Source organism: Oncorhynchus keta, chromosome 34 (genome assembly GCF_023373465.1).
Source record: "Oncorhynchus keta strain PuntledgeMale-10-30-2019 chromosome 34, Oket_V2, whole genome shotgun sequence".
Lineage (NCBI taxonomy): Eukaryota > Metazoa > Chordata > Actinopteri > Salmoniformes > Salmonidae > Oncorhynchus > Oncorhynchus keta.
This window is the reverse complement of record NC_068454.1, coordinates 67,838,562-67,864,859: the sequence shown is the minus strand read 5'-3', so window position 1 is coordinate 67,864,859 and position 26,298 is coordinate 67,838,562. Positions and strand designations below refer to the sequence as shown.

At 43.8% G+C, this 26,298-nt stretch overlaps 1 protein-coding gene across 6 annotated transcripts in view; it reads left to right on the top strand.

Moving 5' to 3' along the window:
* The window catches only part of LOC118367632 (protein spire homolog 1-like), a 62,398-nt gene that overhangs the window by 13,665 nt on the left and 22,435 nt on the right, over window positions 1-26,298 (top strand). For all 6 annotated transcript variants that reach the window (XR_008090524.1, XM_052494531.1, XM_052494529.1 and 3 more), the window contains 5 exons: window positions 14,964-15,200; window positions 19,662-19,787; window positions 25,019-25,093; window positions 25,345-25,509; window positions 25,719-25,805. Coding sequence is in view for 5 of the 6 variants with exons in the window: in XM_052494531.1 (XP_052350491.1) it covers window positions 14,964-15,200; window positions 19,662-19,787; window positions 25,019-25,093; window positions 25,345-25,509; window positions 25,719-25,805 (690 nt within the window). In the remaining variant the exon portion in view is untranslated. The remainder of the gene's footprint in view (window positions 1-14,963; window positions 15,201-19,661; window positions 19,788-25,018; window positions 25,094-25,344; window positions 25,510-25,718; window positions 25,806-26,298) is intronic.

Below are 26,298 nucleotides of genomic sequence, written 5' to 3'. Positions count from 1 at the left end.
ACTTTTTCAACATGCTCCGTTCAACTGTATGTGCTGTTATTGTGAAATGGAAACTGACAGAACGGGACCGCCAGGTGCTGAAGCAAGTCGTACATAAAAATGATCTGTCCTCGGTTGCAACACTCACTAACGAGTTCCAAACTGCCTCTGGAAGCAACGTCAGCACAATAACTGTTTGTGGGGAGCTTCATGAAATGGATTTCCATGGCCAAGCAGCTACACACAAGCCTAAGATCACCATGCGCAATGCCAAGCTCCATATTAATGCCCATGATTTTGGAATGAGATGTTCGACGAGCAGGTGTCCACATACTTTTGGCCATGTAGTGTATCTCTTGGAACCCAGAACCCAATATTATGTGCTCTGGCTAGGTACTATGTTAGATTTTTTTGTAACATTCTATTAGGAGAGACTACTGTTGATGGTATGTGTAAACCGCTCAGACCAGAAACGCATGGTCTGACAGTGGCTTCCTGTTAGGTTTCTGCCAGCCAAAGGACTTCATGTTTACTGGGGCTGCTGTGCAGTCTGATTTATTTCCTGTGACAGGATGAGGAGGTATAATTGCAAACTCTTCATTCCCCAAATTATAATTTTCTCCAATCGTTTAATTATCTAAAACCTAGCGCTGATTCAAACTAATAGCAAAGGCTATTACACGCAGTCAGCGTCTGAAATGGCACCCTATAGTGCACTACTCTCTACCACTCTCTGGCAAAAAGTAGTGCCAGAGTGTAGGGATTGGAAGTAGGGTGCCATTTCATATTTGCACTTGGTCACACACCCCTGTAGTGTAGGACTAGGGTTGCAAAAGTAGTAAACTACCGGTAATTTACCAAAGTTACTGGAATCTTTGGCGTCTTGTCTTTGGTACAAAAGTTACCAGTTTGACACAAATATTTATAACAAAAAGATATTGACATAGTAAAATAAATAAGTGTTAAAAAAAGGATATTTCATGCTGAAACTCTCATATTAAACACCAATTGTAACGGCCGTTGGCGGTGGAAGAAGGTGAGGACCAATGCGCAGCGTGGTAAGTGTCCATATTTTTAACAATGTAATAGAACACTGAACAAAAACGTGACCAAACGAACCCAAAACAGTCCTGTCTGGTGACAAAGACAGAAAACAATCACCCACAACACACAGGTGGGAAAAGGCTACCTAAGTATGATTCTCAATCAGAGACAACTAACGACACCTGCCTCTGATTGAGAACCATACCAGGCCAAACGCAAAAACACCACATAGAAAAAGGAACATAGACAACTCACCCAACTCATGCCCTGACCATACTAAAACAAAGACATAACAAAAGAACTAAGGTCAGAACGAGACACCAATGGTATTCACTAAATTGACAGCTTATATTTAGAATAATGTTTTACAGCTTTGCCATTCAATTTTTTTTATCTTAAAATCGTCTTATTTGATTATTTTATATTTTACATGTGATACTTGTGTTATTTAAAAAAAAAAAGTAATTTAATTTTTTTAAATTTTTTTTTAGCAAATATATTCTTACTTCCTTAAAAAAATGCAGAATTTTTGGTTAAGGGCTTGTTTGTAGTAAGCATTTCACAGTACATGTGGCAAAAAAAAGTCATTTAATTTGATAAGGCCACACAGAGGGCCTTTGACATAGTCAAAGACTCCAGCCACCCTAGCCATAGACTGTTCTCTCTGCTAGCGCACGGCGAACGGTACCGGAGCGCCAAGTCTAGGTCCAAGAGGCTTCTAAACAGCTTCTACCATCAAGCTATAAGACTCTTGAACAGCTAACCAAATGGATACCCAGACTATTAGCATTGCCCCCCTTCTATGCTGCTGCTACTCTCTGTTATTATCATTTTAATAACTCTACCTACATGTACATATTACCTTGACTAACGTGTGTCCCCCACATTGACTCTGTACCTCTACATTTACATTTACATTTAAGTCATTTAGCAGACGCTCTTATCCAGAGCGACTTACAAATTGGTGCATTCACCTTATGACATCCAGTGGAACAGCCACTTTACAATAGTGCATCTAAATCTTTTAAGGGGGGTGAGAAGGATTACTTTATCCTATCCTAGGTATTCCTTAAAGAGGGTTTTCAGGTGTCTCCGGAAGGTGGTGATTGACTCCGCTGTCCTGGCGTCGTGGGGAGTTTGTTCCACCATTGGGGGCCAGAGCAGCGAACTGTTTTGACTGGGCTGAAACTGTTTCCTCAGTGGTAGGGAGCGAGCAGGCCAGAGGTGGATGAACGCAGTGCCCTTGTTTGGGTGTAGGGCCTGATCAGAGCCTGGAGGTAACCGTTCCCCTCACAGCTCCGTAGGGCAAGCACCATGGTCTTGTAGCGGATGCCTTCAACTGGAAGCCAGTGGAGAGAGCGGAGGAGCGGGGTGACGTGAGAGAACTTGGGAAGGTTGAACACCAGCGGGCTGCGGCGTTCTGGATGAGTTGTAGGGGTTTAATGGCCAGTAATCCAGGCGGGAGATGACAAGTGCCTGGATTAGGACCTGCGCCGCTTCCTGTACCTTTATGTTGTAGAGCATGAACCTACAGGAACGGGCCACCGCCTTGATGTTTTGAAACGACAGGGTGTTGTCCAGGATCACGCCAAGGTTCTTAGCGCTCTGGGAGGAGGACACAATGGAGTTGTCAGCCGTGATGGCGAGATCATGGAACGGGCAGTCCTTCCCGGGAGGAAAAGCAGCTCCGTCTTGCCGATGTTCAGCTTGAGGTGGTGATCCGTCATCCACACTGATATGTCTGCCAGACATGCAGAGATGCGATTCGCCACCTGGTCATCAGAAGGGGGAAAGGAGAAGATTAATTGTGTGTCGTCTGTTAGCAATAATGTGAGGTTATGACAGAGCCAAGTGACTTGGTGTATAGCGAGAATAGGAGAGGGCCTAGAACCGAGCCCTGGGGACACCAGTGGTGACGCGTGGTGAAGACAGATTCTCGCCACGCCACCTGGTTGAGGTTTGCCCATAGGGTAGAGGAGGATCTGATGGTTCAAAGGCTCCGATGGTCTGAAGGATGAGAGCAGAGGAGAGAGAGTTGTTAGCTTTAGCTGCGGAGCGCCTCCGTTATACAGAGAAGTGCAGTCTCAGTTGAATGACTAGTCTTGAAACCTGACTGATTTGGATCAGAAGGTCATTCTGAGAGAGATAGCGGGAGAGCTGGCCAAGGATCGGCACATTCAAGAGTTTTGGAGAGAAAAGAAAGAAGGGATACTGGTTTGTAGTTGATGACATTGGAGGGATAGAGTGTAGGTTTTTCAAAGGGGTAACTCTACGCTCTTGAAGACAAGGGGACGTAGCCAGTATGAGCGATATGGTCTGGAGAAGAGAGGAGGATAGGGTCAAGCGGGCAGGTTGTTGGGCGGCCGGCTTGACTGGAGAGGGGGAGGCAGAGCACAGGGTAGGGCAGTGTGAGCAGAACCAGCGGTGTCGTTTGACTTAGCAAACGAGGATCGGATGTTGTCGACCTTCTTTTTCAAAATGGTTGAGTCATCTGCAGAGAGGGAGGGGGGGAGGGGAGGAGGATTCAGGAGGGAGGAGAAGGTGGCAATTTAGCAGCAGAGACAGAGGAGGAAAATGTAGAGAGGGAGGGAGTGAAAGGATGCCAGGTCCGCAGGGGCGAGTTTCCTCCATTTCCGCTAGCCCTGTTCTGTGAGCTCGCAATGAGTCGTCGAGCCACGGAGCGGGAGGGGAGGACCGAGCCGGCCTGGAGGATAGGGGACATAGAGAGTCAAAGGATGCAGAAAGGGAGGAGAGGAGGGTTGAGGAGGCAGAATCAGGAGATAGGTTGGAGAAGGTTTGAGCAGAGGGAAGAGATGATAGGATGGAAGAGGAGAGAGTAGCGGGGGAGAGAGAGCGAAGGTTGGGACGGCGCGATACCATCCGAGTAGGGGCAGTCTACCCCCTGTGTATAGCCTCGCTATTGTTTTTTTTTACTGCTGCTCTTTAATTATTTGTTACCTTTATTTCTAACTTTTTGAATTATTTTGTTAAAACTGAATTGTTGGTTAGGGCTTGTAAGTAAGCGTTTCACTGTAATACACTTGTATTCGGCGCATGTGACAAATGCAATTTGATTTGATATAATTACAGATGCCTGTGATAATCTGAAGTAACCAAAATGGCCACTAGATGTCTTGTAATAGATTACATAAAATCCTTGAAAGTTACCAATATTCTGGTATTTTACTGGTAAATTTAGAACGTTTCCAGTAATATAACCTCCAGTGAAGGCTGCTGAGGGGAGATTGGCTCATAATAATGACTGAAAACGGAGGAAATGGAATGGCATCAAACACCTGGGAATCTTGTGTTTGATGTATTTGATACCATTCCACCCATTCCGCTCCAGTGATTACCACGAGCCTGTCCTTCCCAATTAAGGTGCCACCAACCTCCTATCATACCCTTCTTTTGCAACCCTATGAAGGACTCCTTCCCAGCTTTCCTTGTTGTGAGGCAAGCTATGTGACCTATCATAGCCTTCTGAGAGAGGGCAGTGGAACTGTCATCCGTGTCCCAAATAACATCACATTTAGGGCACTACATAGGAAATAGGGTGCCATTTGGAATGCACAGTTAATTCTCAGAGGCCAGTGGAGCAGAGACAAGCTGAGAACAACCTATCATGAGGAGTGTTTTTACTCCCTCACTCTCCTGTCAGAACCCTGGGCTTGATATGGGAAGACAAGGTTAAATATTCCTCTCCCAACTGGAGTGGTTTGTTAAGCCTTCAGTTATTCATTGTTTATACCTGAGGTCTTGTACTATGAAATGTGATCTTGAATGTATTAAGTCCCACTGACCATAACCACTCCATGGTTTAATGATTTATATCGTTGTTTTTTTATTACCATTTTCATTATTTTATTTCACTTAGTCCTGCGTGTTGGAGCTCAAAGCCTAAGATTTTCACGGTACCCTGCAATCACACCTGGAACCCTGTGACTATTAAACACTCTGAATCTGAATCTGAAGACACCTTGACACAATATGCTAGTTTACACAGGTAAACTGAAGCCAGACGTTATGGCACTGGGTTATGTAAAATAAAAATCCATTGTCCCACAGAAATCATTGTAGCCCTCCTCAAGAATCAAAAGTAAGAGATGGAATGGGATTTGGCCCTGAATGTAAACCATATTCGTGAATTTGTATGAGGCTGAATGATGCTGAGCCAACAGTTTTATGACTATGGAAGATGTAAGATTAGTATTTGTGGTTGTTGATGCACAAGAATGGCCATGTTGACATAACTGCTAGCCTCAAACAGTCACGTTGCTACTGAAAATATACATATTTCATATATGCCGAGCAGGTTGCTGTTTAAAATTGACAATAATTATCTATTCAATTCTAGTCACAATCATTGGTATTCATTCACCTTCAGGTTGTGTAAAGGAAACAGGTTGAGCCCATTGCAGAGGTCTAGGTAGAGGCTTGAGGGAGAAGTCTCCATGGTCAAAAAAGGTGCAGTTAAAAATGGGATTTCCTATTTTTTATTATATTTCCACATGAGGTTGAAATAACACTGAAATTGTAAAAAAATATTATAATTCCTTTTCGTGTAGTAGCATTTCAAGGGCCAAAAGAGGGTCAGTGAAATAATTTATTTAAAATATATATATTATATAAAAATATATATTAAATAAACACACAGTGATATAAATGACATACAGTGATTTGAAAATAAATTACAAAGACTGCATGTGGGCTTTAATGACAGAAAGCTGCACAGAGGCATTCAAACACAGTGGTTCTATCTATCTGGTCTATTTAAAACCTCTAACCTTGGTAGGGTGTGGTCCGTTAAGATATTCATGTTGACCTCAGGAGGGTGTGGTACTGGTATGGTATTTACAGGGAAAGACTGGATTGCGTGTGAAGAAAACATGTATGCGTGTGGCAGAACCATTCCCTGCCCCGTGATCAGCTCACTCTCTCACTCTTTCGCTCTCTCTCTTTTGCTCTCTTTCTCTCGTCATCTCTGTGATCGCCATGTGAGGAACGCAGACAGTCTGTTTGATGTTCTTTTACCTGCTCATGGCTGCGCTTCACTGTACAGTTCAAATCCACAATCTCTTGACACCCACTCCTTCCTCCCCATTCCTTCCTCCTTCCATTCCTTCACTTAGTTTAGTTCAGTCCCAAGTCTGTGAAGAAAAGAGAGTGTGATGAATCATTAGAACAGTCATGTTTGTGTTGGCTTTCCTCCTGACTGAGGGAATAAATAGCACTTATTGATGTTAAAACCACCCTGTCTCCTACCTACTTAAACCATGCTATAGCTATCAATTAACAAGCTGCACATTCAATGTTTAGGCATCTACCTACAGTTTAGGCTACCTCCCATGCATACGTCTTTTTCTGAAAACTGGAAGAATTTAACTGTGAGTCATTATTGTTCATGTTCTAGAAGTTTCTCCACATGTTTATTAGGCACACCATTCTTCTGAGGGATTCTTCTCTGTGTTCTGATTCCTTTGTTCTGTCTTCGCTCTTCAGACTGAATGCAATGCATAGTTCATACTTTGACCTTCGATTAGCAAGGAGCAATGTCAAACACTCCTCAACAATAAAGGCTTGAAGTTCCTCTTGCCTTACCTCGGCTTGCCTAGTGTCTGTCGGGCCTGTCACAGCTAGGTTCACGTTGGTTTGTTCTACAATGCAGTCTGGATGAAAGCTGCTTAGAGTTTATAGGCGGACTTTAGTATTTTGGATTTGAGAGTGACTGGTTTCATAGCACAGGGGAGAAATGGTGTTGTTGTGTGTCTCTGGCGGGGTGTGTAACAGCAGAGAGTGGAGTGTGAGGTGGGATGTAACATCAGAGGGGAGGTAGGGAAGAGCAGGGCAGGGTGGGGTGTAGCCAGACAAAGAGGGCTTATCCTCGCCAGGGTGCAGAGGTCCCCAGGTTCCCACTGAGCCAGGGTAGTGTTCTGTGTTCTAGAGGAGGTCAGGACAGATCCACTCACATGAATCCTCCTGGATGACTATTGATCTGAACAGGGTCCTGTGACCTTGCCCATGAAGTCTGACCTACAAAAACACACCAAACCCCTCCCTCATTTCTCTTACTTTCTTGCTCTCTTTTTCTCTCTCTTCCTTTCTCTCACTTCATTTTCTTTCCTTGTCTCCCCCTCCCTATTTCTATCTATCTTTATTCTATCTATCTTTATTACTCTATAATGACAAAGCGAAAACAGTTTAAGAAAAAACATTTGTGCAAATGTCCCTCCATCGCTTTTACTCTCTCCTCCCCTCCCATTCCCCCCTTCTCTTCACTTTCTCTATATCTCCTTCGCTCGCTCTCTCTTTCTCTCTCCCCCTCTTTCTCTTTTTCTCTCTCTCCTTTCTCACTGTTCATCAGCAGCAATCAGGTTTGCAGTGTAATCCGGTGTGATTTCTCTGTCAGTCTTTTGTCTCGGGCTTGGCACGCTAGGCCAGCTCTGGCCTCATTCTCCATGATCTGCCATTCAGAGGCTAGATTCACCTGATTTAATAAAGGGAAGCCGCTTCACTGCATTGACTGGGACTGCTAACGTCTTTCTCACACACCTACTAGATTTGGACTTAAGCAGTGCTTCATTTGTACATCGGGAGGTCCAGGAACAAAAAGTGAGCGTGAGAGAGGGGTGACATGGGGGCTCTGAGGAAAGCATGAGAGAGAAAAAATCACCATTATAATAAAGCATGGCATGCATATCATCACATTTGCGTAGTGACTTAGAGCAGTAGAGTAGAGGCACTTACAGAAGTTGCACACATGGGATTTTTGTTGTTGTGGCCTATGGTCCCTGACATATTATTGTTGGCCTTTTATAAACACATTTCATGCAATTCTATGTCATTTTACATGACTGGGGACTTTGGTATAATATTTTTTAACGCCACGTTCAAAACATCTGGGAACTCGGAACTGGGTTAGACTTCAGTGCGTTCAAGACATTTGGGAAATCTGTGAAAAAAACTAGCACCACTGGGAAAATGAGTTTTAAATGGTCATCATACTCAAAATTCCAAGTGGGGAACTCTGGTCTCTTTCTAGAGCTCCGAGTTTCCTACCTGATGTAACGGTTGTCTGTGGTGGAAGAAGGTGAGGACCAATGCACAGCGTGGTAAGTGTTCATATTCTTTAATAGAACTCAGAACACTAAAATACAAAACCAGCAAGAGAATGAAATGAAACCCGAAACAGTTCTGTCTGGTACAGATATGAAACAGAAAATAATCACCCACAACTCAAGGTTGAAAACAGGCTGCCTAAGAATGGTTCTCAATCAGTGACAACGGTTGACAGCTGCCTCTGATTGAGAACCATACCAGGCCAAACACAGAAATCCCAAATCATAGAAAGAAGAACTTAGACAACCCACCCAACTCACGCCCTGACCATACTAAAACAAAGACAGAACAAAATAACTAAGGTCAGAACGTGACACCTGAAGATCACTGATGTCATGATTCAACCTCATTTCTTCCCCCGAGTCGCATTTGTCTTGAAAGCACCCTAATACCGAACAAATGATCGAAATGACAGGCTACTTTGACACTGACAAACTGAGAATCTGAGATCAATAAAAACAAGCCTAAATGTGTGCAGACACGTATTGTTTACTATAATATGAGGAATAAATGATCGTCCTAAACATGCTTTCCAGTTTCACTGACTCACCCAATGTTGCGCAGCTCACTTGCTGGTGATGGCCTATGCGCTCGTGCCAAAAGCCTCTCTCTCTTGTTTTACTTTGAATTTGGAAAGTATTCAGACGCCTTTACTTTTTCCACATTTTGTTATGTCACAACCTTACTCTAAAATGTATTAAATAAAAACAATTATTCATCAATACACACAATACCCCATAATGACAAAAAGAAAACAGTTTTTAAAAAACATTTTTGCAAATGTATTCAAATAAAAAACAGAAATACCTTATTTACATAAGTATTCAGACCCTTTGCTATGAGACTTGAAATTGAGCTCAGGTGCATCCTGTTTCCTTTGATCATCCTTGAGATGTTTCTACAACTTGATTGGAGTCTACCAGTGGTAAATTCAATTGATTGGACATGATTTGGAAAGGCACACACCTGTCTATATAAGGTCCCACAGTTGACAGTGCATGTCAGAGCAAAAACCAAGCCTTAAGGTTGAAGGAATTGTCCGTAGCGCTCCGAGACAGGATTGTGTCGAAGCACAGATATGGGGAAGGTTACCAAAAAATGTCTGCAGCTTTGACGGTCCCAAGAACAGTCGACTCCATCATTCTTAAATTTAAGAAGTTTGGAACCACCAAGACTCTTCCTAGAGCTGGCCACCCAGCCAAACTGAGAAATCGGGGTAGCAGGGCCTTGGTCAGGGATGTGACCAAGAACCAGATGGTAAATCTGACAGAGCTCTCGGACTGGGGGACTAGTTGGGATCGAGGGAAGGGTGGAACGGAGCAAAGTACAGAGAGATCCTTGATGAAAACCTGCTCCAGACCGCTCAGGACCTCAGACTGGGGGTGAAGGTTCACCTTCCAACAGGACAACGAACCTAAGCACACAGCCAAGACAACGCAGGAGTGGCTTCGGGACAAGTCAATCAATCAATCAAATGTATTTTTAAAGTCCTTCTTACATCAGCTGATGTCACATAGTGCTGAATAGAAACCTAGCCTAAAACCCCAAACAGCAAGCAATGCAGGTGTATAAGCTAGAGGTCGATCGATTATGATTTTTCAACGCCGATACCGATTATTGGAGGACCAAAAAAAGTTGATACCGATTAATCGGCCAATTTTTATTTATTTATTTGTAATAATGACAATTACAACAATACTGAATGAACACTTATTTTAACTTAATATAATACATCAATAAAATCAATTTCGCCTCAAATAAATAATGAAACATGTTCAATTTGGTTTAAATAATGCAAAAACAAAGTGTTGGAGAAGAAAGTAAAAGTGCAATATGTGACATGTAAGAAAGCTAACGTTTAAGTTCCTTGCTCAGAACATGAGAACATATGAAAGCTGGTGGTTCCTGGTGGTCTTCAATATTCCCAGGTAAGAAGTTGTTGTAGTTATTATAGGAATTATAGGACTATTTCTCTCTATACCATTTGTATTTCATTAACTATTGGATGTGTAACAGTATAGCTTCCGTCCCTCTCCTAGCTCCTACCTGGGCTCGAACCAGGAACACATCGACAACAGCCACCCTCAAAGCAGCGTTACCCATGCAGAGCAAGGGGAACAACCACTCCAAGTCTCAGAGCGAGTGACGTTTGAAACGCTATTAGCGCGCACCCCGCTAACTAGCTAGCCATCGGTTACACCAGCCTAATCTCCGGAGTTGATAGGCTTGAAGTCTTTTTTTCTCCCCAATTTCGTGGTATCCAATTGTTTAGTAGCTACTATCTTGTCTCATCGCTACAACTCCCGTACGGGCTCGGGAGAGACGAAGGTTGAAAGTCATGTGTCCTCCGATACACAACCGCACCTGGCACCCTTGGTTAGTGTGCACTGCGCCCGGCACGCCACAGGAGTCGCTGGTGCGCGATGAGACAAAGATATCCCTACTGGCCAAGCCCTCCCTAACCTGGACGACGCTGGGCCAATTGCGCGTCTCTGGTGGCACAGCTGGTGCTGCAGTACAGCGCCCTTAACCACTGCGCCACCCGGGAGGCCCAACGAAAGTGCCTTTTGAATGAATGCTTACGAGCCTCCTGCTGCCTACCATCGCTCAGTCAGACTGCTCTATCAAATCATAGACTTAGTTATAACATAATAACACACAGAAATACGAGCCTTAGGTCATTAATATGGTCGAATCCCGAAACTATCATCTCGAAAACAAGACATTTATTCTTTCAGTAAAATACGGAACCGTATTAACCCACCGTAAAATACGGAACCGTTCCATATTTTATCTAACGGGTGGCATTCATAAGTCCAAATATTCCTGCACAACCTTCAATGATATGTCATAATTACATAAACTTCTTGCAAATTAGGCGGCCCAAACTGTTGCATATACACTGACTCTGTGTGCAATGAACGCAAGAGAAATGACACAATTTCACCTGGTTAATATTGCCTGCTCACCTGAATTTCTTTTAGCTAAATTTGCAGGTTTAAAAATGTATACTTCTGTTTATTGATTTTAAGAAAGGCATTGATGTTTATGGTTAGGTACACATTGGAGCAACGACAGTCCTTTTTCACGAATACGCACCGCATCGATTATATGCAACGCAGGACATGCTAGATAAACTAGTAATATCTTCAACCATGTGTAGTTAACTAGTGATTATGATTGATTGATTGTTTTTTATAAGATAAGTTTAATGCTAGCTAGCAACTTACCTTGGCTTACTGTATTTGCGTAACAGGCAGGCTCCTCGTTGAGTGCAATGTAATCAGGTGGTTAGAGCGTTGGACTAGTTAACTGTCAGGTTGCAAGATTGAATCCCTGAGCTAACAAGGTGAAAATCTGTCATTCTACCCCTGGACAAAGCAGTTAACCCACCGTTCCTAGGCCGTCACTGACTTGCCTAGTTAAATAAAGATTAAATAAAGAAAATATATATATATATATATTTTTTTTAACAATCAGCCAAATCGTTGTTCAAAAATACCGATTTCCGATTGTTATGAAAACGTTAGATTGGCCCTAATTAAGCGGCCATTCCGATTAATCGGTCAACCTCTAGTAGAAACACTGTGGCTTCTACCCCAGAACCCTAGGCCAGAACCCTAGGAATAAACCTAGAGAGGAACCAGGCCATGAGGGGTGGCCAGTCCTCTTCTGGCTGTGCCGGGTGGAGATTATAACAGAACATGGCCAAGATGTTAAAATGTTCATAGATGACCAGCAGGGCCAAATAATAATAAGTCTCTGAATGTCCTTGAGTGGCCCAGGCAGAGCCCGGTCAGGCAGAGCCCGGACAGGCAGAGCATCTCTGGAGAGACCTGAAAATAGCTGTGCAGCGACGTTTCCCATCTAACCTGACAGAGCTTGAGAGGCTCTGCAGACAAGAATGGGAGAAACTCCCCAAATACAGGTGTGCCAAGCCTGTAGAATCATACCCAAGAAGACTCGAGGCTGTAATCACTGCCAAAGGTGCTTCAACAAAGTACTGAGTAAAGGGTCTGAATATTTTTTTTAAACAAATTAATGCATTTTCAAAAATGTTTAAAATAAATGTTTTTGCTTGTCATTATGGGGACTTGTGCGTAGATTGATGAGGGGGAAAAAAAAATTTAATCCATTTTAGAATAAAGTTATACAGTAACAAAATGTGAAAAAAGTCAAGGGATCTGAATACTTTCTGAATGCAATGACAGATTAGAGTCTTCTCTTTTCAGCAGGAGACATTTGCTTTCCAACCAGTGTTTTCACGTGATTGTAGGCTATGTTAAATATTGCGAAAGGCCAGTTTTGTCTGCATGCTGTTCACTGACAGATTTGCAGCGCGTTCCCGACTGTAGGCTGTGCCTTGGTATTGGGCTACACTCCACAGCTAGGCTATTTTTAAAATAAGCTATTTATCCTCTGTGGCAACGTTTTGGGCTTTGTCATGGTGTAGTAGGCTATTCTGAATTATTTAATTTCTTCCTGAACAGACAGGAGTAACTTTATAACTTTGGCACATTTATGTCAATTTATCAGGCTTGCTGCAGCTCCTCCAGAACCCTGTGCACTGCTGTGATTCTATAAGGAAATACACGATGAAGTGCGAGGGGGGAGAGGTGCAAATTAAGCACTGGACTTAAGCATAACACAATATAGATATTCTTGATTTAGTAAATGTATGTATAAGATTTAAATCACTGCTCTGAAGCTCCTGAATATTTGTTATTTTTATCATCTTAAACATATATTGCATACGGTATTTATGTGTCATTATTATTAAGCAATAAGGCCAGAGGGGGAGTGGTATATGGCCAATATACCACAGCTAAGGGCTGTTCTTATGCACAACGCAATGCTGAGTTCCTGGATACAGCCCTTAGCCGTGGTATATTGGCCATATATCACAAACCCAGAGGTGCCTTATATAAACTGGTTACCCACGTAATTAGAGCAGTAAAAATATGTGTTTTGTCATCTGATATACCACGGCTGTCAGCCAATCAGCATTCAGGGCTTCAACCACCCAGTTTATAATGTCCAGTATTCTCCGCTGGCTGAGTCAAGTCACGTTATTACTGACTAATCTGTTAAAAGTCTGCCTTACTTTTAAAGGTTGGGTCGTTCACTTGAATGAAAGGGTCATGTGTTTGTGTAGCATGCTACAGCTGAAAGCATGGGACAATGAGGGCATGAAAGGAGGGCATGAAAGGAGATTATATATATTACACAGCTGGGAACGAAGACACAAACCCATATTTACTGTTGTTTTCCAGGAGATTAACAACTGAATAACACAAATCAAGACAAATTATTCAAAATCTGTTTATTCAAAACATGAAGACATTGTTGTTTTGGCATGATTCTTGGATGCCAATGATGAACGTACAGTGCCTTTGGAAAGTATTCAGACCCCTTGACTTATTCCACATTTTGTTATGTTACAGCCTTATTCTAAAAAATGTAAGCATTTTTTCCCCCTCATCAATCTACACACAATACCTCATAATGACAATGCGTCGCTGCACAGCTATTTTCAGTTCTCTCCAGTGATGTTAAATTGAGTTCAAGTCCGGGCTCTGGCTGGGCCACTCAAGGACATTCAGAGACTTGTCCCGAAGCCACTCCTGCGTTGTCTTGGCTGTGTGCTTAGGTTTGTTGTCTTGTTGGAAGGTGAACCTTCGCCCATAGTCTGAGGTCCTGAGTGCTCTGGAGCAGGTTTTCACCAAGGATCTCTCTGTACTTTGCTCAGTTCCATCTTTCCCTCCCAACTAGTCACCCAGTCCCTGTCACTGAAAAACATCCCCACAGCATGATGCTGCCACCACCATGCTGCACCGTAAGGATGGTACCAGGTTTCCTCCAGACGTGACGCTTGGTATTCAGGCCAAAGAGTTCAATCTTGGTTTCATCAGAACAGAGAATCTTGTTTCTCATGGTCTGAGAGTCTTTAGGTGCCTTTTGGCAAACTCCAAGCGAGGTGTCATGTGCCTTTTTACTGAGGATTGGCTTCCATCCGGCCACTTTACCATAAAGGCCTAATTGGTGGAGTGCTGCAGAGATGGTTGTCCTTCTCAAAGTTTCTCCCATCTCCACAGACAAAGTCTAGAGTTCTGTCAGAGTGACCATTGGGTTCTTGGTCACCTCCCTGACCAAGGCCCTTCTCCCCAGATGACTTCGTTTGGCCGGGTGGCCAGCTCTAGGAAGAGCCTTGCTGGTTCTAAACTTCTTCTATTTAAGAATGATGGAGGCCACTGTGTTATTGGGGACCTTCAATGATGCAGACATATTTTTGGTACCCTTCCTCAGATCTGTGCCTCAACACAATCCTGTCTCGGAGCTCTATGGACAATTCCTTCAACCTCATGGCTTGGTTTTTGCTCTGACATGCACTGTCAACTCTGGGACCTTATATGGACAGATGTGTGCCTTTCCAAATTATGTCCAGTCAATTGCATTTAGCACAGGTGGGGTCCAATCAAGTTGTAGAAACATCTCAAGGATGATCAATGGAAACAGGATGCACCTGAGCTCACTTTCGAGTCTCATAGCAAAGGGTCTGAATACTTATGTAAATAAGGTATTTTTGTTTTCTATTTTAATATTTGCCAAAATTTAAAAAAAACTGTTTTTGCTTTGTCATTGTGGGGTATTGTGTGTAGATTGCTGAGGATTTGTATTTATTTAATCCATTTTAGAATAAGGCTGTAACATAACAAAGTGTGGAAAAAGTGAAGGGGTCTGAATACTTTCCGAAGGCACTGTATATGGATGGCAATATAATGATACCCAGTGTGTGTTGTTGCTTGTGTCCTGTCCTTCAGGTGATTGAGTCTCTGGGCATCATGATCTACAAGGCGTTGGACTATGGACTGAAGGAGAGCGAGGAGCGGGAGCTGAGCCCACCCCTGGAGCAGCTCATAGACCTCATGACCAACATGGGCGAGGCTGAGAGAGACGCCTGCCCTGACGAAGGCTACGAGGCCACCGAGGAAGAGGAGGAGGCCGAAGACGACCCCATCAACATCTGTAATGTCCGTGGCTACAGGGACATCCTGAAGGTAGGCAGCTGTTGATTGGGGGAGGGTGGTGGTTGATGATTAAAAGCCAAAATGTCACTATAGGGGTGAATGGCAGGGTTAATAAGGAAATAGTAGGTTTTCTGCTGTCAAGCCATCAAGTGCAGTCAACTACAAAATGGTGGTGATCAGGTCAGGGTCATGATACTGGAGCCTGCAGTTGTTGTATATGTGTCTTTCCTCCAGTAATGTTGTGAGTATCATCTATATTAGATCCACCCACCATGTCCAGTAGTGTTGAAATTATTATCTATACTAGATCCACCCACCATGTACAGTAGTGGAGACTATAATCTATACTACATCCACTCAGCATGTCCAGTAGTGTTGAGAGTATTATCTATAATAGATCCACCCAGCATGTCCAGTAGTGTTGAGAGAACATACATCATACTTGATCCACCCAGTAGTGTTGAGAGAACAGACATCATACTAGATCCACCCAGCATGTCCAGTAGTAATGAGAGAACAGACATCATACTAGATCCACCCAGTAGTGTTGAGAGAACAGACATCATACTAGATCCACCCAGCATGTCCAGTAGTAATGAGAGAACAGACATCATACTAGATCCACCCAGCATGTCCAGTAGTAATGAGAGAACAGACATCATACTTGATCCACCCAGTAGTGTTGAGAGAACAGACATCATACTAGATCCACCCAGCATGTCCAGTAGTAATGAGAGAACATACATCATACTTGATCCACCCAGTAGTGTTGAGAGAACAGACATCATACTAGATCAACCCAGCATGTCCAGTAGTAATGAGAGAACACACATCATACTTGATCCACCCAGTAGTGTTGAGAGAACAGACATCATACTAGATCCACCCAGCATGTCCAGTAGTAATGAGAGAACAGACATCATACTAGATCCACCCAGTAGTGTTGAGAGAACAGACATCATACTAGATCCACCCAGCATGTCCAGTAGTAATGAGAGAACAGACATCATACTTGATCCACCCAGTAGTGTTGAGAGAACAGACATCATACTAGATCCACCCAGCATGTCCAGTAGTAATGAGAGAACAGACATCATACTAGATCCACCCAGCATGTCCAGTAGTGTTGAGAGAACAGACATCATACTAGATCCACCCAGTAGTGTTGAGAGAACATACATCATACTTGATCCACCCAGTAGTGTTGAGAGAACAGACATCATACTAGATCCACCCAGCATGTCCAGTAGTAATGAGAGAACAGACATCATACTAGATCCACCCAGCATGTCCAGTAGTGTTGAGAGAACAGACATCATACTAGATCCACCCAGCATGTCCAGTAGTGTTGAGAGAACAGACATCATACTAGATTCACCCAGCATGTCCAGTAGTAATGAGAGAACAGACATCATACTAGATCCACCCAGTAGTGTTGAGAGAACAGACATCATACTAGATCCACCCAGCATGTCCAGTAGTAATGAGAGAACAGACATCATACTAGATCCACCCAGCATGTCCAGTAGTAATGAGAGAACAGACATCATACTTGATCCACCCAGTAGTGTTGAGAGAACAGACATCATACTAGATCCACCCAGCATGTCCAGTAGTAATGAGAGAACAGACATCATACTAGATCCACCCAGTAGTGTTGAGAGAACAGACATCATACTAGATCCACCCAGCATGTCCAGTAGTGTTGAGAGAACAGACATCATACTAGATCCACCCAGCATGTCCAGTAGTAATGAGAGAACAGACATCATACTAGATCCACCCAGTAGTGTTGAGAGAACAGACATCATACTAGATCCGCCCAGCATGTCCAGTAGTAATGAGAGAACAGACATCATACTTGATCCACCCAGTAGTGTTGAGAGAACAGACATCATACTAGATCCACCCAGCATGTCCAGTAGTAATGAGAGAACAGACATCATACTAGATCCACCCAGTAGTGTTGAGAGAACAGACATCATACTAGATCCACCCAGCATGTCCAGTAGTGTTGAGAGAACAGACATCATACTAGATCCACCCAGCATGTTCAGTAGTGTTGAGAGAACAGACATCATACTAGATCCACCCAGCATGTTCAGTAGTGTTGAGAGAACAGACATCATACTAGATCCACCCAGTGAGTCCTTAGATGCCCCAATGGTGTTTACATAACCATAGCAGTGGCAGGAGGACCATTTTTTTCATGAGCATGGCCTTATTTCTATTAGAGCATATTGGATGACTGCAATTCATATTCCATTCACCCAGTTCAATTTAACATCGCTAGGTTTAGGCTACTACATGATACTTGAATTTTCCATATACCCATCATGAGGTTGCTACAACCTAGCCTATGAATGAAAGTTTACAACGTAGGTGCACATAGGTCGAGAGAAAAATTTGAGGTGACAGAAAGTGACATTCAATACCACCTTGCACTCTCTTACCCGCATCTAGCTGATCTAGGGTGTAATCATTAGTCCAACAGTTTCAAACGAGAGTTTCTGTTGGACAAATGAATGTATGTTTATCCCCGTTTCATTCCATTTAAGAAACAATTTTCGGAATGAATACACCCCTGATTAAACGTAAACACAGTTCACTTTCATAGCAGCCATGTTATGTTCCTTCTCGCATAGCTAATAGAACGCATTAGTAAACCCGCTACACTCATGCAGTAACATTACAGTCTACAGTCAGTCAGTAAGTAGTTACACCGGCGGGCCCTGGTGACAATAAATTAGTAAAAATAAAAGCTTACCTTGACTTGGAAGAGTTCCAGTGTTGTGTTGGATAGTCATAGCCAGCTAGCTAACATAGCATCCCTCTGTTTGAGCAGGGTGTTTGAGTAGGCTAAACTAGCTAGCTGCATTTTCTAGCTGTGAGTGAAACTGACAGTGAAAATGAAAAAAATTAAGAAATCACTCTCTTTTGCTTCTCCTTCATTTTTAGCGTATGCTTTCAGTACTAGATTCATTATCTGGTGAGAACCATGAGCCACCTAGGTTTTGTATTGAAATCGCTGTAACCAGAGGAGGACAGAAGCTAGCTGTCCTCCGGCTACACATGGTGCTACACTACAGAGTGCCACTGAGGCTACTGTAGACCTTCATTGCAAAATAGTGTTTACATTTTTTACCCCCTTTTTTGTGCTATCCAATTGTTAGTAGTTACTATCTTGTCCCATCGCTCCAACTCTCGTACTGGCTCAGGAGAGACGAAGGTCAAAAGCCATGCGCCCTCCAAAACACAACCCAACCAAGTCGCACTGCTTCTTAACACAGCGCGCATCCAACCCCGAAGCCAGCCGGACCAATGTGTCGGAGAAAACACCGTGCACCTGGCGACCTGGTCAGCGTGCACTGCGTCCGGCCCGCCACAGGAGGCGCTAGTGTGCAATGAGACAAGGATATCCCTACCGGCCAAACCCTCCCTAACCCGGACGACACTAGGCCAGTTGTACGTCGCCCCATTGACCTCCCGGTCTCAGCCGGCTGCGACAGAGCCTGGACTTGAACCCAGAGTATCTGGTGGCACAGCTAGCACTGCGATGCAGTGCCTTAGTTTTATCTAAAAAGGAGAACTTTTTAAATGTAATTATTTATTATTTTTTAAATGAAATTCACTGAGGAGGATGGTCATCCCCTTCCTCTGAGGAGGAGCCTCGACTGAACCATAGTCTTCAGCCTTGCATCCGGCCCGAGGACAGACATGACAGTGGGGAAGTAATGATTCTAGAGACAGGGCCCAAGGGATGGAACCAGGTCTCCATAGCGACTGTTCGTAAGGTTATCTGAGGCTGTGGACATCTGAGCTGCCTGGATGACAGTGTAGCTGTCATCCTCTCTATCCTCCAGTCCACCCCTCGTCTCTCTCTCTCTGTCTGATGTAAATACAGAGCCTTGCTCTAAAGTAAATGCCTGCCTCTCTCTCTCTCTCGCCTTCTAGGTGTTTCACAACATTTCAGATGTATGTTCCTGTGTGATTTGCAGTCAGGGATCTTCTCCTATATAAGCATGACTCCATTAAAAATGACTGGGTCAGGGCATATTGAGATGATGATGCTACTGGGGAAAGACTCGCTTACACCTAATTCTCAATTTCTGCTCCAGGCTTCCTCCTCTACACAGCTGCACCATTTATCTCATGGAAATGTTGACATTTCAGGGAATTTACTTGGTGGGCAAGATTGCAGATGAGACGGCCAACCATTTTCTGTTTGAGAAGAATTTGAGAAGCTATATGGGATGGGAAATGCAGTGGACTACTAGTGCCAAGATCATGCCAAGAGAACCTTCTGTTTCAGACCTGTCTCAGAGAAACAAGGACATACAGTATTTTGTCATCTGCTGTCACAAGGATACGTTCTGTCATCTGCTGAATTACCATATTTACATTTTACTTACAGTACTACTTTGTCTGTCTGTCTGTCTGTCTGTCTGTCTGTCTGTCTGTCTGTCTGTCTGTCTGTCTGTCTGTCTGTAGATGTGTGTGTCTCACCTCCCCAGCCCTGGCGATGCCCCCAGCCACTACCAGGCTGTGTGCCGTGCTCTCTACGCTGAGACCAGGGAGCTACGCTCCTTCCTGGAGAAGATCAAGAGTGCCAAAGAGGTGAGGCTATCTACACATCAATGCGTGACCAACTGGGTTCAAACCCCCAGTCTCCTGTGTGTGACAATACTGTGCTAGTCCACTGAGCTAAAGGTTACGAATTGGCTTGGGCAGGTAAAGAAAGTCTTCAGGTCTCAGGAAAGGTTACTCATCATGTGACCATGGTTCACCAAACCACCTCCATTTACCAATGCTCACAACACACTACACAGTACCTGACTACATCGGCCCTCAGCTTGCTTACATAGTGGTTCTGTTCCATTGTCTATAGCATACTACTTAGCATGTATTCCCAATACATTGCTTTATCCTAAGTGTTATGCTAACCAGTGTGGATATTGGAACAGCTCCGGTCTGTTTCTGGGACCTGATTGACATCTCATTCTCAGGCTCCAGTGCACATAGGACCACTAAACGGTGAATCTGAATGGCCATTGGCATTCACCACGACACAACCTTGTACTGTTAATCAGACAGACATGTAGACCCGGGACATATGTTCAGAGGTCATGTGACTGGAGAGACATTCATTCAGGAGATTAAGCAACATGACATTAAGGTGTTTCACATGCTTCAGAGAACTGATCAACATGGCACACTACGTACATGTCCTGTAATGGATCCTACTGTATATCAGCCTTGAGTCGGGTGTGTTACAGAGGAGAAGGAATGCAGGTTACTCTGTGTGTATCTGTGTGTGTGTGTGTGTGTGTGTGTGTGTGTGTGTGTGTGTGTGTGTGTGTGTGTGTGTGTGTGTGTGTGTGTGTGTGTGTGTGTGTGTGTGTGTGTGTGTGTGTGCATGTGTTACAGAGAAGGAATTCAGGTTACTCTCTGTGTGTGTGTGTGTTTGTGTGTGTGTGTGTGTGTGTGTGTGTGTGCATGTGGGTTACAGAGAAGGAATTCAGATTACTCTGTGTGTGTGTGTGTGTGTGTGTGTGTGTGTGTGTGTGTGTGTGTGTGTGTGTGTGTGTGTGTGTGTGTGTGTGTGTGTGTGTGTGTGTGTGTGTGTGTGTGTGTGTGTGTGTGTGTGTGTGTGCGTGCGCGCATGTGGGTTACAGAGAAGGAATGCAGATTACTCTGTGTGTGTGTGTGTGTGTGTGTGTTTTCTAGTGAATCTGTCTATTACTCTGCTAAAATCAAGCAATTCGCTAAAAAAAGTAACACACACAACATAACCAGTCTGTTGGCATGGATACTTGGATTGATGTTGTACTCTAAAGCTAGAGCCACAGCTGTTGTTTGTAAAACATATCCACAGCAGGGAGTCAGGATGAGACTCAGGCAGCAGTGTTGTTATCTGCCTCTGTACTTCGCACCAAGCTGCACGCATGGATTATATTTAGCATCTCATATTTCAGTACATCCCTAACCATGTCTGTCACAGGTCATCACAGTGATGTTTACTGTGGGCTAGAATATAATAGGGATAGACTGGGGACTGAGAGAGCGGAACAACACTACATGCTGTGTGTGTGTGTGTGTGTGTGTATATATGTGTGTGTGCGTGTTCGTACCCGTGCGTGCATGTAAACATGCTATCCCAACCCAGCATATGAAATGTTAAAGTAGACTAGTAATGAGCATTGATGGGAGTGATCTGTCTACCTCAGGGGAAGCTGCCTTGTAGTAGCTGTAGGTTTTGTTGTCAAATATTATGCTCAGTCTTTCACCTAGCTGGGGAGCAGAGTCCACTTCTGTCTGTACAGTTCTGGAGTACAGTATTATAGGGCTTAGTTCTGTGGTGGTACAGATGGAGGATCTTAATTTGATCACCTTGTTGCAGGAGAACTTCTGAAGTTTGTATTTTCCACTTTGAAATTTCTGACTTTTCACATTTTTATCAAACCCTATAAAAATGTAAATTCATTATAATCCACATAATAATTCACATTTCCTGTTGCGGCAAGATTATTTTCCTGCTGTAGCAAACTGGCTCAAATTAAGATCCTACATCTGTACATAGGTAAAACCGTAATGCTGTTATGTCTGCATACCTAAATGCTTAGTTTAATGTCCCACAATGCACTGCTGTCTGCCACAGGGTCACATGTGCTAAATCAAATCAAATGTTATTTGTCACATCTGCCAAAAACAACAGGTATGGATAGACCTTACCGTGAAATGCCTACTTACAAGCCCATAACCAACAATGTAGTTTTAAGAAAATAGAGTTGAGAAAATCTTTACAAAATAAACTAAAGTAAAAAATAACAATAAGGAGGTTATATACAGGGGTTACCGGTACCGAGTCAATGTGCGGGGGTACAGGTTAGTCAAGGTCATGTGTACATGTAGGTAGGGGTAAAGTGACTGCATAGATAATAAACAGCAAGTAGCAGCAGAGTAAAAACAATGGCGGGGGGGTCAATGCAGATAGTCTGGGTGGCCAATTGATTAATTGTTCAGCAGTCTTATGGCTTGGGGGTAGAAGCTGTTAAGGGGCCTTTTGGGTCCTAGACTTGACGCTCAGATACCACTTGCCGTGCGGTAGCAGAGAGAGTAGTCTATGACTGTGGTGACTGGAGTCTCTGACACCGCCTAGGTCCTGGATGGCAGGAAGCCTGATGCACTGGGCAATAGTTATTCCTATTGCTCAACATGACACAGAAGAAAGTACATGTACATAGACCCACCAAGCCCCCATAGTCTCAGTTGTCATTTATAACCAGTGAACCCCAAAAATGTGCATCATTGAGGTCATACATTTTTCTGCAGGGTTTGCCATAGGAAAAATGTATGTGCTCAGCAAATGGAATGGTCCGCATGAACCACAGACTGGGTGCTACTCCCCAGGGACCCATCCAGCCAAGCAGCACTCCCCTTCCACAGTAGTACGTCTGAAAGGAGCGAAGGAATTGGACAGTTATATAAGTCACTGTTACAAAAGAGAGTGGAGAGTCTTATTATGAGGAGAGGGTAAGAAGCTTAGCTATGAAGAAGGGGAGACAAGTGTCAAGCTCTGTGGTTCAGGGGTCTATAGACAGACAGTACATCCAGTTTAGTTAGCCTATCTGGTGTGTGCAACTAGATGTGAATAGGCCAGGATGTAGTTTAGTCTATGTGGAGGCAGAGACATCTAGAACTATAGCAGTAGGGATGGGACTAAGGATCTGCTGGACAGTGCCATCTCTGGTCAAGATGCTTGGCTGTTCAATGTGGGACGTTTATATAGATTACGTTTATGTTACATTTAGGTGTGTGTGTGTGTGTGTGTGTGTGTGTGTGTGTGTGTGTGTGTGTGTGGTGTGTGTGTGTGTGTGTGTGTGTGTGTGTGTGTGTGTGGGTGTGTGTGTGTGTGTGTGTGTGTGTGCGTGCGTGTGCGTGCGTGCGTGCGTGCGTGCGTGCGTGCGTGCGTGCGTGCGTGCGTGGCGTGCGTGCGTGCGTGCGTGTGTGTGTGTGATACCAGGAGAAGTACGATGTGCTTTCGGCCCTGTATCATTCCCCTCCCCCGCTTGTCCTTCTCTGTCTGGCAGTGAGGCAGAGACGTGTTGTCCCATAAGGGATCTGGCTAGCTAACTGCATCTACAGGACAGCAGGCAGAGAGAGAGACCCTTTATTTCATAACAAAGAGCTCTATAACAGGACAGAGGGACACTATTAAAATCATAGTTGTAGCTGAAACACCAAAGCCACTTCTGTTCCTATTTGCTCAGGGTTAAATACTATAAGTTAGGAAATGGATAGTATTGTGTTGGTCGTACAAATGAGCACCGGGTGTTAAATTCAATATAATCTCACCCTGGGCTCCTCTGCTCAGAAATTATGTCCTTTTTTAAAATGTTTGTCAACAATCGTGTTGTTATTCACGGACCATGGTAAAGTTTTCTGTTTTATGTTATTACATGAAAAGGGAATATGTACCAAACTGTTAATGGTAGAGAAGGCAGACACCTTAGCAAATGCCCTTGCAGTGCAGTGTGAGTTATGGCTCTGTATATCCAGTGAGAGGAGAGGCCCTGTAGTAAATCTCCTGTGAGGGGCTGTAGCAGAGAGACTCCCATGATTGCTCTATCAAACACCGGTGGGATGCAGGTTGACGCCCCCTCTCTCACCACAAATAACAGGGAGAGAGAGGAGGAGAGAGAGGAGGAGAGAGAGGAGGAGGAGGCTTTCCAGTCTGCTGCAGAACAGATCCCTCAGTGTCCTGTCCTCTAATGAACTCCTGAATCAGGAAGTGAAGGGATGCAGGTTGCTCACTGCTTCATTGGTTGCATCCCAATGCTCTCGACGTGCACTTGCTCACTCCTTCCCACACATTTAAAAGCAGTGGATTGGTGTTAGCAGGGGATAGCTAAGGGAGTTCCCACACTATATTTCATACAGTCATCTTGAACATGACTTAAAGCTATAATCTCTGCTATGCATACACTGGCAGAACCATGCTTTATACCCTATGGCTACAATGATGATTTTCAATCACGGATGAAAATGGACTGGGCATGAGTGTGGTGGGAATGTGTGAGTGTACCATCATGATGCTAGTTGATAGGACTTGGCAGGTTGTCAGGCTGCGAAGGCTCTTGTTAACTGTCATTGATAATCGAATAGGTATTGATTTGTGGGTGTGACTGATAGCAGGGCTAGCTGCCTGTCCTAATGCTGTGGTAGTCGATGAACTTGATTAACATCTCATTTCAACATGAAAGGATGAAATCTGTGGCTTTGAGGTCAGTAACTTAATTCAACGTCCTAAGCCATTTCTATCTCAATATCAAATCATTTCTGGGTAACAATTAAGTACCTTACTTTTATTGTTGTCAATTAAAAAGGTCAAAAAGAAACATAAATTGTTTCTTAGCAAAAAACAATAACTCTGTCAGTGGGGAAGGAAAAACGGACAACTAGCTATTATTGCCAGAGAGGTTTCGGAGCTATCTTTTGATGTCACCAGGCAGGCCAAAATTCAATCACACAAAAACAGACTGACATTTTTAACACTATTATCATTATTTTCACAATTACACAGTATTATTCCAACCTCATAGTGTGGAAATATATATAAAACACAGGAAAATCTCGATGTTTGACTGTACTGGGCCTTTAAACTCACATTAAGCTCTGAGTGCTCATCTCTTTCTCACTCTGATCCCCCCCATCTCTCTCTCTCTCTCTCTCTCTCTCTCTCTCTCTCTCTCTCTCTCTCTCTCTCTCTCTCTCTCTCTCTCTCTCTCTCTCTCTCTCTCTCTCTCTCTCTCTCTCTCTCTCTCTCTCTCTCTCTCTCTCTCTCATAGAATCTTCGGAAGATGGGTGGCGAGCCGTCTGAGGATCCCAGCAGAGACCTAAATGAGCTCCAGAATGCAGACTGGGTAGGTGACCAGCTCCTTATCACAAGCCTCACACAGCCCCTTTTACCTGGCAACACCCTTCTCTGACTCCCTTATGTGACACCCTTTAGGACAGGTTTCCCAGACTCATATTTAACCTACTCTTGGACTAGCATGTTTGTAGCCCAGGAGTATCTAGGCTTCATCTGGGTCTGGAAATTGGCCCTAGAAGTGTTAAATCATTGGATGCGTACTGTGTTGCTATGCGATTTCTGTCCCCTTGCACCCCCCAGGCTAAGTTCTGGATGCAGGTGATGGGAGACCTGCGGAACGGGGTGAAGCTGAAGAAGGTCCAGGAGCGCCAGTACAACCCTCTGGCCATCGAGTTCCAGCTCACGCCCTACGAGATGCTCATGGATGACATCCGCTCCAAACGCTACAAACTACGCAAGGTCATGGTAAGACTGTCAGGTGTCTTAAAAGCATGGTTTGTTTCTTATATGTAGTTATGGTCTCTCTTAATCTGTGTGTGTGTGTGTGTGTGTGTGTGTGTGTGTGTGTGTGTGTGTGTGTGTGTGTGTGTGTGTGTGTGTGTGTGTGTGTGTGTGTGTGTGTGTGTGTGTGTGTGTGTGTGTGTGTGTGTGTGTGTGTCCCCTTACACCTCCAGGTAAACAACGACATCCCACCAAGGTTGAAGAAGAGCGCCCATGAGGTCATCCTAGACTTCATCCGGTCCAGACCTCCTCTCAACCCTGTGAGTGCACAGCCTATAGAAACAACAGATATACTTTACATCGACTAGCAACTTCTTAGGTGTTGGCATGGTGGTGGGCTGAACCATAGAGATACAACTCTGTTCTGTCTCTTTGGACTGAACATAGTACCATAGAATTAAATAAAAATAAAAATATTAGCTATGTATGTAAAGTATATCTCTTATCTATGTGGGCTGTACAGTCATAGGGTTTAGAGAGGAGAACATGGGGCATTTTCTCTCCTAATCCTGTCAATGTACAGTACTGTATAATACATGTACTATATACTATACGATAGTACATTCTATGGTACCTGCCCCACTTTCCTCTCATTCTGGTGTCTTCTAGTCTTGCCATGCTATCCTTCCATGTCTCATTCATCACTGGAGGAAGCCTGGGAATTGGTGCTAGAGATCTCCACTTTCCATTTAAACCTCAAGCCACTGAACCCATCTTTAGTCAAAGAAAGAGTTCTTAATATCCCAAAAGAAA